The 13,136-nt window shown below is 39.4% G+C and overlaps 1 protein-coding gene across 1 annotated transcript; it reads left to right on the forward strand.

Annotated features, from left to right (window-relative positions):
* Nucleotides 1-299: 299 nt before the first annotated feature.
* LOC308375722 (uncharacterized protein) lies at nucleotides 300-2,792 on the forward strand (the record flags this gene model as incomplete). The annotated part of the gene is made up of 4 exons (XM_080851901.1): nucleotides 300-338; nucleotides 1,512-1,556; nucleotides 2,070-2,138; nucleotides 2,319-2,792. The coding sequence occupies exon 4, from the start codon at nucleotides 2,349-2,351 to the stop codon at nucleotides 2,790-2,792; it is 444 nt and encodes a 147-aa protein (XP_080708027.1). The 5' UTR covers nucleotides 300-338; nucleotides 1,512-1,556; nucleotides 2,070-2,138; nucleotides 2,319-2,348.
* Nucleotides 2,793-13,136: the final 10,344 nt, after the last annotated feature.

Raw genomic sequence — 13,136 nt, forward strand, 5'->3', positions numbered from 1 at the left:
CACTATGTTGTCTTTTTATTTTATCTATTTATTTATTTTTCAAAATGTGATATTATTATTTTTTTTTTTTTATGTTTATGTATATACTTGAATGCTTTTCCCACTACCTTGATGCTTTGGCAATTTAATTTCCCTCACGGGATTAATACAAGTTTTATCTATCTATCTATATTCATTATATCCAGACGTTAGAGGTGCTGGATAACACAGAGTAACCCTTCAACACTCTTTAGATGATAATGATGGCGGTAGCATTCGGGTTGTGTTCAGGTCACTTGGTGGTGGCTATCCTTGGTATCCTTGCTGCCAGAACACAGAAGAAGTGGCCCCTGATCTTGGTGAGAACCCAACTCTTCAGAGAGCACCTCCCTTCCTAACTGGCACCTTGGCTGAACTTGCACTTAAAGGGATAGTTCGGTTTTTAAGACATGAATATGTATGGCATCCCCGTCACCAGTGTCATGCAATCATGCATCACTTACCCCCGACAGCGTCCTGTGAGCAGAGTTCTCGTCCAGTTTTGGTCAAACCGAAAGTAGTCCGGCAGGTTTGCTAGACCCAGCAAAATAAAAAGTTTCTCTTCCCAAAACATTATGTGTTCAAAAGAGTGATATATTTGCATCCCAAAAACATTGTAGTGGAAAAAGTCACACCTCGTTATCACTTGGCCCTATTTTCAATACGCTCGATACTGCAGAGTCTACGGAAGATACTACTAGAGTCTACCTGTTTGATTCGCGAAAGTTGATTCGCGAAAGTTTGATTCACCAAAGTTGCCTGAGAGAAACGTCCATCACAGAAAAACGATGCTTTATGTCAATTTTATCAAATGTTGTCTCAGTTTTCATTGTTTTCCTGTGATGGACGTTTCTCTCAGGCAACTTTGGTGAATCAAACTTTTGCGAATCAACTTTCGCGAATCAAACAGGTAGACTCTAGTAGTAGTATCTGCAGTTTCGAGCGTATTGAAAATAGGGCCAAGTGATAACGAGGTGTGACTTTTTCCAATACAATGTTTTTGGGATGCAAATATATCACTCTTTTGAACACATAATGTTTTGGGAAGAGAAACTTTTTATTTTGCTGGGTCTAGCAAACCTGCCGGACTACTTTCGGTTTGACCAAAACTGTACGAGAACTCTGCTCACAAGACGTTGTCTGGGGGTAAGTGATGCATGATTGCATGACACTGGTGACGGGGAAGCTATTCAGATTCATGTCTTAAAAACCGAACTATCCCTTTAAGCAGTGACATTTATTGTTGCACCAGGTTTTATTGCTCTTATTGACTGTTCTCTCCCTTGTACGTCGCTTTGGACAAAAGTATCTGCTAAATGACTAAATGTAAATGTAAGGATAATGCATTGACATTTGCATATTGATATAGCATTATCATCATTATTATCACCCCAACAAATGGATTTTCTGCTACAAATTTGTATTCTTCTTTGAAGATATGAAATAAATATGCTCAATATGTTGGTCAATCCTTTATATGTATCCCTTTTTAGTTTATTACACTAAATGTGGTGGGTCAGACCATAGAGGGGGTACTGGTAAGTATGTTTTGCTACTCAAAATGTATCCAATAGCCTCCTCTCATGCATACTGAAGCACATTTAATGGACCTACTGTACTTTTATACACTATGATATAAATATTGTCCAAGAACTGATATGTGTACCTTACTTATTATGTGAAAAAGTTAAATGGTACACAAGAATATGCTATGGTACAAATGTACAAATTATTGGAATGACGGAAGAGATAATATGTATGTTTGAAATTAGAAATAACAAACGATCCTTACATTATATTTGGCCTTAAGCCTGCAGTGTTTTACAGTCCAAAGGATACTAATAATACACATTCTATGATGTTCTGCAATATGTATCATTTTTAAAGCAAACTTAGTATCAAGGCATATTGCAATATGAAAAGAAATAGTAAAACTTAAGTATTTAGCTTCCTAACTCCTAACATAATTTTACCAGATTGATTCATCTTTAAACCATATGCATTTTTCTGTTTAAATAATTATTTTTGTTTTATTATTTTTTGAATGACAGTTTATCCAGTTCAGGAGTTTCGAGTCTGCATTCAATGCTGGATGCGCTATCAGCCTAGCTGCCTTATGGGTAGGACAAACTACATTATTGTCACAGCACCACATTGAAGCTATTAAAGATTCTTAGAGAGAGCATGGTGGGAGGTGAAGATCCCTGCCTCAACAGTACATCAGTATTAATAAATACTACACAATGAACATTAAGCAATTTTGTTTCATGGATGGTACTTCTTTTTGAAATCCGTTTCAGTTCACCGGGATTATCCTGGCAGCCGGGATCATGTATCAGATCCACAGCCGGCAGCCTGCCATGTCAGATGTTGAGGGTAATCCTTCAAGATACTCTGAGACGTTGAGGGAAGACCCCAGGACACTCTCAGATGTTGACGATAATCCCCCAAGATACTCTGAGACGTTGAGAGAAGACCCCAGGATACTCTCAGATGTTGACGATAATCCCCCAAAATACCCTGAGATGTTGAGAGAAGACCCCAGCATACTCTCAGATGTTGACGATAATCCCCCAAAATACCCTGAGATGTTGAGGGAAGACCCCAGCATACTCTCAGATGTTGACGATAATCCCCCAAAATACCCTGAGATGTTGAGGGAAGACCCCAGCATACTCTCAGATGAGCCAAATGAACAGCAAGTCAGCAGAGAGCTGGACATAGTGAGCGGAGAGCTTGACACGCAGGATTCTACCAAATTACCACACAGCTAAAGCCACATATTAAAGAAATACATACGACTAACAATTAAGTCAAAATGTCTGTGAACTATCTGAAAAATCTCTGCCTCTCTCTCCGTCATTCACTTAAAAGTATATGAATACTTCCTAATCAACGGAGACTCAGTCAAGTGAATATGGAATGTCAAGATTCAGGTTTTAATCTTACAATGATGATCATCAGAGGAGAGAGACCAAGACAAGGCTGCACTAAAGATTTAGTTTCACCAAGGCTGATTTCACTAACTGAATGAAGAGAAGTCTCCTGTATTTAACCTATACAACATGTTGGAGTGGGTGGTTACTAGAATGCTAATATTTGCCTAAGAGACAGACGGGCTAGGAACTCTATATTTAAATGAGGAGGTCCTGGCCGGAAGTGTTATCACTTCTCACAGTGATCAGGCCATCTAGAAGCTGTGACCATTTGGGTTTTAACAGAATACACAGGAAGCTATATAATTAACATTGTATAGCTTTGACTGTGGATTACATTTGAATAAATTATCTCCTATTTCTCCTATTTCTCCGATACTATCAGTCCCCTTTTTTAAGACTTATTGTCTTAAACATAAAAATTCAGGAGTACATAGTTGCTTAAATGTATTAGTCTTTGTCTCTCTCTCTCTCTCTAAAATGTGACATGTTCTCACAAGATGAGCCGAAACCTTTTTCATCAGGACCCTAATCCCTTTGGCCAATTTTGGGAAAGATCTCTGATGTTAAGGGGAAATTGCTCACCGACGCAGCAGCGTGAAGTTAGCCCAAATACCGAACAGGAATGTTGTTGAATTACAAGTTAAAGGCACCCAGTGCAACTTTCGAGGCTTAAAAATAAACATTCAATTTCTAGTCTTTTTTACACGTAGTAAGTTTCAATAACTCTATCAGTTCTCTATCAGTTCTCACCACACAACGACGTCTCATCTTTGCTCCTTGAAAGTCGATATGTAATGGTATGGAGTTATTGAAACTTACTACGTGTAAAAAAGACTAGAAATTGAATGTTTATTTTTCATTGAATGTTTACATAAAGTTGCACTGGGTGCCTTTAATGTCTGAAAGATCATCATTAATGGTAGGCCCCATAGGTTTCGAGGCTTAAAAATAAACATTCAATTTCTAGTCTTTTTTACACGTAGTAAGTTTCAATAACTCTATCAGTTCTCTATCAGTTCTCACCACACAACGACGTCTCATCTTTGCTCCTTGAATGTCGATATGTAATGGTATGGAGTTATTGAAACTTACTACGTGTAAAAAAGACTAGAAATTGAATGTTTATTTTTCATTGAATGTTTACATAAAGTTGCACTGGGTGCCTTTAATGTCTGAAAGATCATCATTAATGGTAGGCCCCATAGGTTTCAGCACCATGGATAGGGTCGATCACGGGAACACGGCACGGGAACACACCTAGGTTAATAAGATAGGATTTCAACAGTCAAAATAATTCAGCAAATAGGCTAATACTAATATACAGTTTGCTCTGAGGTCGGAAATTCATGTGGCCTTTTCGGATTTCTTGAACACCTGATTATGTAGGCTACGCCTGGCCCATATCCAGTAGCCTATAACAGCGACGAAAATAAGACAGTGTGGACACGTTCATTCTGTGATTCATAGCCTATGTGTATGGACATATGTGGACGTGTAGGGCCGAAAATATGACTCTGATGATATGTTCTGTTGTTTGTGTATGGACGTTCGCGAATAGAAAATATAACTCGGTGTGCACACGTTTGTTCTGTTGTTTGTGTATGGACGTTCGCGAATATCAATGCCATCAATGCCAGCAATAATAAAACAAAACAGTCATATAACAGTCCGCAACATAAGATACAACACAAACATTAAACAGTCCGTTAGTACGCTGAACAGTCCACAACATAAGATACAAAACAGTCATACGTTGGACTACTAATTTGATACCCATTCACCCGTTTTTCGCTGGAAATATCCCGTAACCCGGAAGTACGCAATTCTTATTTGGGCGTCTTTGGGCCAACTTCACACTGCTGAGTCACAGGCTGGTAACGGCCAGGCTATCTCAAAATGAGGTGTGTCCAAACTTTTGACGGGTACTGTTTCAGGGGCGCAGATAGGATTTTTGAACTGGGGGGGACCAATCTGTCAGCAAATGATTCCAACTCAATTCGTTATTTTGTGTAATATGTGCTTTGATCCAAAATACAAAATACCCCTCAAATAAATGTATTAAAATAAAATACAAAATACTGGTGCCAGAAAATGTAACAAAATACAATACATGTATTTTGTATTTAAAATAAAGGAAATACTTTTTCTAAATGTTCCGTTTTCTCACAATTTGTTATAAGAGAGCATTCAGGTTTGGGCTATAGAGTGGCGTAACGTAGTTGCCACAGGCCCAGGTGCAGGCTATTATGACGGGCCCTTGTCATTGGTGTAAGGCAGTGGTTCCCAAACATTTTAGTTCTGGACCCATTTTTTTTTCATGTTTGTAACCACGGCCACCACCAGGCCTCTCCCCCTGCGCACATATTCCTCCTTTAACACCTTGTCAGTGCAATTTTTTAGCTGAATAAGGGTTTACATCAGTATTTTTGGCAATGCGTCTTGGCTATTCAAACTATTTAGATTGACATAAATTGAAATACTGTCCATATCTGCATGACGGCAGCAATTAAAACTTATGTGTGTAAGGTTGTTAGAGCACCTGTAGTCGTTGTTAATAACGGATCTCCTAAAATTAAATGTGTAAGATAGCATAATATGCTAACGTTCTGTAGCTTGCTTACCTTTTTAACTAGTTGGAACAGGCAAAGGCTATCTAGCAAGCTTTCAGTTTGGAATTGTGCAAAACTACTATTGAATATACCAATAAACTAGCCTGGATACCAGCCTAAACTCCGCCCCCCAAATTTTTGGTCTGGGAGATTCAGTCTGGACTTGAGCTAGTTGGGAGAGATTAAACGTTTCAGAAAAGTTGAAAAAGCAATCTAAACCAATAAAATTGTAAGGGCGGGCCGTATACGTTGATGGACAGATGACCTGATGATAGATAGAATATACATCGAACAAAGATGGCGCCGTATCGGGAGCTTAGTGGGACATATTTGATAAGATTTAAGCTATCTACACGACTTTTTTTATGTCTACATTGACTCGGTTAGTTGTGTATGTGCAACACGAATGTTGCCGAGGATAGTAGCTCTTAACTGAAGCACTCTAGACCATTATTGATAGGTTATGCTAACGCGTAGACAAAAAAAACATTGAAACAAATGGTAGCTTCTAGCCTTGAGTGCTAATTAAGTAACGTGAGCAGGCATATCTCAACAGATAGGCCTATTGACAGCGCATTCATTTTGAAAGAGGAACAGAGAAACGCGATAAAGGCATTTGTCGATTGAAAAGATGTTTTTGCCGTCCTTCCTACGGGATCAGGTAAAAGTTTAATCTATCAGATGGTAATACTACGTTGCTCTGATTGGTTCTAGGTATCCAATTCAGCGAAGAGGCATTTTCTTTCCTGGTTCGTTGAAACACGCCCCATAATCACAGCCCAATGGTTCAGTATCAGACTCATATTCTGACTAGAATTATGAGTATGACATCGTCAGGCTACCAATAAACAGGATGTGCACAGGAATTTTGACCCCCCCCATCACATGGACTGTATGGAGAACTGAAAAGAACAGGGTCATTATTGATAGTTATAAATAAAACACTCAAATACAGCAATTCATTTGAGCATGGCATCATTCTGTGGAGAATATTCCAGTAAGGGGTCATCCTCATACCAGTGGCCTTGAAATTAGCGCCCTTCTGCATTCTTTGGGAGCTTCACAATAGGATGGCCCGACTGAATGTGAAAATTTGATAAAGGCCTGATTGTACTTAAATCTCAATATCTTCCCTTGTTAGCATCCTGTCCTGTCTTTCTGTGTCGTCTCTCCTTTCCCTGTTCTCCAAGTCTGTTCTGTTCTCAGAAACTGCCTGATTCTTGGGGCAAAGATTCTTTAAACGTGGCAAACTGAGCCTGGATTAATGAAGATTTGAATTAATTTTGTTGTAGAAAATGTACAACTGTTTCCAAAAACTTAGAGATAATATTCAATCGGAGTCAGAAGTCCGGAGTCCGATAAACTGAAGTTTTATTCAATCCTGCAGACGGTTCATCCAAAACGAGAGTGGGGTCCATGGAGCATCTCTGAATCTAAGACCCAATGCATTGTCTTTTTATATTCGTCAGTTTATGTAAGTCATGGACATCACCTTATCTAAAATGACCCAATCAGTCAGTGTAACTAAGCAAAGCTATGACAATTGATTATGTATATATTTGTGGAGGCAGCAGCTGTGTGACTCATGTTTTCACAAAACAGTGCTCGCAATGCAATCTCTATGGCTTCCGGGAGGGCTCGCCCAACCGTGCTTTCGTCATATGTGTAAGGACGTCATAAGGCTTTGATCAAGTCACATTCTGTCAAGATGGCCAACGTTCAGTGCAACAACTCGATGTGCTCTTTGAAAGAACCTCCTTTTAGTTGGCGTAGCCTACGAATGAAAATAAATTGACAAGGATCAAGACAGCTATATACGTTTTTTAACATGAGAGTCAATGAGAGAGATCTGGGGCGATTTCCTTTTCACCCCAAAAAGGGACAGGCCATTTCAAACAACACTTTTGCCTGACTGTTGCCTGACTGTTGCCTGATTCGACAAAGACATTCAGAGCCAGATCAGACGCTATAGTGGTAGGATCAGACAGACAAATTATCTCCTTATGCCTAAACACTGGAGAAAGTATTTTGAGTATTTAAAATACAAAATAACTCCACTCTAAAGTATTTTGTTACAAATTACATTCGATATTTTATCGGTCCTATCAAATACAAATTACAAAATACTCAAAAGTAAATTAACTAGTATTTCAAATACAAGTAATTGAAATACTGCCCATCTCTGATGGTAGGTAGCCTACGGTAGGTATGGAAAAGGGAACAGAGCCGAACGAACGGGGCTATAAGTCATTTCCATGATGACAGCCAGGATAACCCCAAGCCTAAAAGCACAAACACCAGCTCTAAAAAGACTTAAAATGAGCATAATTAGGTTTCCTCCGGTAGGAGGTAACCTATTGTTATTGTAGGCTTTCTTATTAGGTTTCCTCCGGTAGGAGGTAACCTATTGTTATCGTAGGTATTATTAGGTTTCCTCCGGTAGGAGGTAACCTATTGTTATTGTAGGCTTTCTTATTATGTTAGTACCATGGGAGTCAATGGCAGCCCCTAGAACCATATGGTAACTTTTTGTGAAATTTGGCACACTCATTAAGGACAGTCCCTTCTTCATTCACACCAAGTTTCATGGCTCTCATTACACCACTCTAGCGCCACCAACAGGTCAAAGTTGGACTTTTGTAACACACGCAACTTTTGAACCGTATGACCGATTTTCAGAAATGAGGTACCAATGGATTCCCTGGATCAAGACGAATTAAACACACCCTATGGCGTCAATTTCCGGTTATATAGATTTTCCGCTATTTCCGGTTTTATCAAAAACCTTTGAAAGCCTACTCCTCCTACAATTTTTGGCAAATCTTCATCAAAATCACCAGAGATGATCTGCAGACCTAGCCTCACAAAAGTTGTAAACAGAATTTTGATCCTCACAACCGTTTGTCCGGTACAGCCACTCAAATTCAGCTGAAAAGTCGCCAAACAGGAAGTGAAGTCATATCTTGGCAAATCTTTGTGAAATCAACACCAAACTTGATATGTCACTGGAAGACACTACAACATGTTCCCATGTGAAAAGGCAACTTCATATCTTCAAAAATGATTGATATAAAGCAAATTGGATACATTGTTAACGCTAAAATAATGCTTTACACATCAACAGGTCAAAAAGTGATACTCTGATTCAATCACATGTTCATGTGAAGACACTTGAGAATGTTAAGTACACAAATCTGAAAAAAAGTTGACTGTAAGATGAAAAGTGGATTTTTGGTGAATATTTGAAACATGCATGCTTGGCTAATTTCTAGGGTGATTTTCGGTAGAAGGTCTCTCTCTCTCTCTGCTCCTTTGCGCGTGTGTGCTCCAGATTCTCTCTCTCTCACACACACACACACACACACACACACACACACACACACACACACACACACACACACACACACACACAGGGACAGGCTCCTTTGACAACCACAAGCACACACACACAACATTTGAGGAAATGTAGGGATGACCACACCCCTTCTCACTCTTAGCTTGAAGCCATGGCCCTTGAGGATCTTCAAAGTAATGCATTTGAAATGTAATATCCCATTGGCAAGTCTGCAGCATGGATCTTTCTATACAATGACAAATTGTCACAAAAATACATTTGGTTCGCAATGTCTGGTGGAGGAAACCGCCATCGCTGCTTGCAGCTATATTTAGGTTTCCTCCGGTAGGAGGTAACCTATTGTTATTAGGTTTCCTCCGGTAGGAGGTAACCTATTGTTATTGTAGGCTTTCCTATTATTATTATGTTGCTGCAATGGGAGTCAATGGCAGCCCATAGAACCATATGGTAACTTTTTGTGAAATTTGGCCCACTCATTAAGGACAGTCCCTTCTTCATTCACACCAAGTTTCATGGCTCTCATTACACCACTCTAGCGCCACCAACAGGTCAAAGTTGGACTTTTGTAACACACGCAACTTTTGAACCGTATGACCGATTTACAAAAATGAGGTACCATTGGATTCCCTGGATCAAGACGAATTAAACCCACCCCATGGCGTCAATTTCCGGTTATATAGATTTTCCGCTATTTCCGGTTTTATCAAAAACCTTTGAAAGCCTTCTCCTCCTACAATTTTTGGCAAATCTTCTTCAAAATCACCAGAGATGATCTTCAGACCTAGCCTCACAAAAGTTATGGAAATAATTGTGATCCTCACAACCGTTTGTCCGGTACAGCCACTCAAATTCAGCTGAAAAGCGGCCAAACAGGAAGTGAAGTCATATGTCAGCAAATATTTGAGTGAAATTTACGCCATAGGGTGTTTTAGTTCGTCTTGATCCAGGGAATCCAATGTTACCTCATTTTTGAAAATCGGTCATACGGTTCAAAAGTTGCGTGTGTTAACACAAGTCCAACTTTGACCCGTTGGTGGCGCTAGAGTGGTATAATGAGAGACATGAAACTTTGTATGAATAAAGAAGAGACTGTCTTTAATGATTGTGCCAAATTTCACAAAAAGTTACCATATGGTTTGTCCGGTACAGCCACTCAAATTCAGCAGAAAAGCGGTCAAACAGGAAGTGATGTCATATCTCAGCTAATCTTTGAGATATCAACACCAAACTGGTAAATCACTTGGATGACACTACACTTTGTTCCCATGTGCAAAGGCAACTTCATATCTTGAAAAATGATTGACATAAAGCAAATTGGATACATTGTTAACGCTAAAATAATGCTTTACACATCTGCAGGTCAAAAAGTGAAACTCTGATTCAATCACAAGTTCATATGAAGACACTTGAGAATGTTTAGTACACAAATCTGAAAAAAAGTTGACTGTAAGATGAAAAGTAGATTTTTGGTGAATATTTGAAACATGCATGCTTGACTACTTGCTAGGGTGGTTCTCTATGTCTCTCTGTCTCCTCATCCGCGCGGCTCCTAAATCTCACACACACAGTCTCCCCTTAACACACGCGCAGGCTTTGTTTTACGCACACACATTCTCACAGACACACAGCTTGCTGTCACACACATACATTCTCACAGACACACAGGTTAAGCGCACACACACAACCTCCACTCAGTCTTAACTTCAAGGCAAAAGCATTGTAAATGTTGGATTTGAAATGTAATATCCCATTGGCAAGTCTGCAGCATGGATTTTTCTATACAGTGACAAATTGTCACAAAATTTCATTTTTCCCTGGTTCGCAATGTTTGAAGGAGGAAACCGCCATCGCTGCTTGCAGCTATATTTGTAGGCTTTCTTATTATGTTGCTGCAATGGGAGTCAATGGCAGCCCCTAGAACCATATGGTAACTTTTTGTGAAATTTGGCACACTCATTAAGGACAGTCCCTTCTTCATTCTCACCAAGTTTCATGGCTCTAATTACACCACTCTAGCGCCACCAACAGGGCAAAGTTGGACTTTTGTAACACACACAACTTTTGAACCGTATGACCGATTTTCAAAAATGAGGCACCATTGGATTCCCTGGATCAAGACGAATTAAACCCACCCAATGGCGTCAATTTCCGGTTATATAAATTTTCCGCTATTTCCGGTTTTATCAAAAACCTTTGAAAGCCTTCTTCTCCTACAATTTTTGGCAAATCTTCTTCAAAATCTCCTGAGATGATCTTCAGACCTAGCCTCACAAAAGTTATCAACAGAATTTTGATCCTCACAACCGTTTGTCCGGTACAGCCACTCAAATTCAGTAGAAAGGCGGCCAAACAGGAAGTGAAGTCATATGTCAGCAAATATTTGAGTGAAATTTACGCCACAGGGTGTGTTTAATTCGTCTTGATCCAGGGAATCCAATGGTACCTCATTTTTGAAAATCGGTCATACGGTTCAAAAGTTGCGTGTGTTAACACAAGTCCAACTTTGACCCGTTGGTGGCGCTAGAGTTGTATAATGAGAGACATGAAACTTTGCATGAATAAAGAAGGGCCTGTCCTTAATGATTGTTCCAAATTTCGCAAAAAGTTACCATATGGTTTGTCCGGTTCATCCACTCAAATTCAGCAGAAAAGCGGCCAAACAGGAAGTGAAGTCATATCTCAGCTAATCTTTGAGATATCAACACCAAACTGGTATGTCACTTGGAAGACACCACAACATGTTCCCATGTGCAAAGGCAACTTCATATCTTGAAAAATGATTGATATAAAGCAAATTGGATACATTGTTAACGCTAAAATAATGCTTTACACATCTGCATGTCAAAAAGTGAAACTCTGATTCAATCACAAGTTCATATGAAGACACTTGGGAATGTTTAGTACACAAATCTGAAAAAAAGTTGACTGTAAAGTGAAAAGTGGATTTTTGGTGAATATTTGAAACATGCATGCTTGACTACTTGCTAGGGTGGTTCTCTATAGAATGTCTCTCTGTCTCCTCATCCGCGCGGCTCCTAAATCTCACACACGCACTCTCCCCTTAACACACGCGCAGGCTTTGTTTTACGCACACACATTCTCACAGACACACAGCTTGCTGTCACACACATACATTCTCACAGACACACAGGCTAAGCACACACACACAACCTCCACTCAGTCTAAACTTCAAGGCAAAAGCATTGTAAATGTTGGATTTGAAATGTAATATCCCATTGGCAAGTCTGCAGCATGGATTTTCTATACAGTGACAAATGTTTTTTTTCTTCCCCTGGTTCGCAATGTTTGAAGGAGGAAACCGCCATCGCTGCTTGCAGCTATATTTATTATGTTGCTGCAATGTGAGTCAATGGCAGCCCATAGAACCATATGGTAACTTTTTGTGAAATTTGGCACACTCATTAAGGACAGTCCCTTCTTCATTCTCACCAAGTTTCATGGCTCTAATTACACCACTCTAGCGCCACCAACAGGTCAAAGTTGGACTTTTGTAACACACACAACTTTTGAACCGTATGACCGATTTTCAAAAATGAGGTACCGTTGGATTCCCTGGATCAAGACGAATTAAACCCACCCAATGGCGTCAATTTCCGGTTATATAGATTTTCCGCTATTTCCGGTTTTATCAAAAACCTTTGAAAGCCTTCTCCTCCTACAATTTTTGGCAAATCTTCTTCAAAATCTCCTGAGATGATCTTCAGACCTAGCCTCACAAAAGTTATCAACAGAATTTTGATCCTCACAACCGTTTGTCCGGTACAGCAACTCAAATTCAGCAGAAAAGTCGCCAAACAGGAAGTGAAGTCATATCTTGGCAAATCTTTGACAAATCAACACCAAACTTGATATGTCACTGGCAGACACTACAACATGTTGCCATGTTCAAAGGCAACTTCTTATCTTCAAAAATGATTGATATAAAGCAAATTGGATAAATTGTTAACGCTTAAACAATGCTTTACACATCAACAGGTCAAAAAGTGATACTCTGATTGAATCACAAGTTCATGTGAAGACACTTGAGAATGTTTAGAACACAAATCTGAAAAAAAATTGACTGTAAGATGAAAAGTAGATTTTTGGTGAATATTTGAAATAGGCATGCTTGGCTAATTTCTAGGGTGATTTTCAGTAGAAGGACTCTCTCTCTCTGCTCCTTTGCGCGTGTGTGCTCCAGATTCTCTCTCTCAC

Source organism: Sprattus sprattus (assembly GCF_963457725.1).
Source record: "Sprattus sprattus genome assembly, chromosome: 15".
Lineage (NCBI taxonomy): Eukaryota > Metazoa > Chordata > Actinopteri > Clupeiformes > Clupeidae > Sprattus > Sprattus sprattus.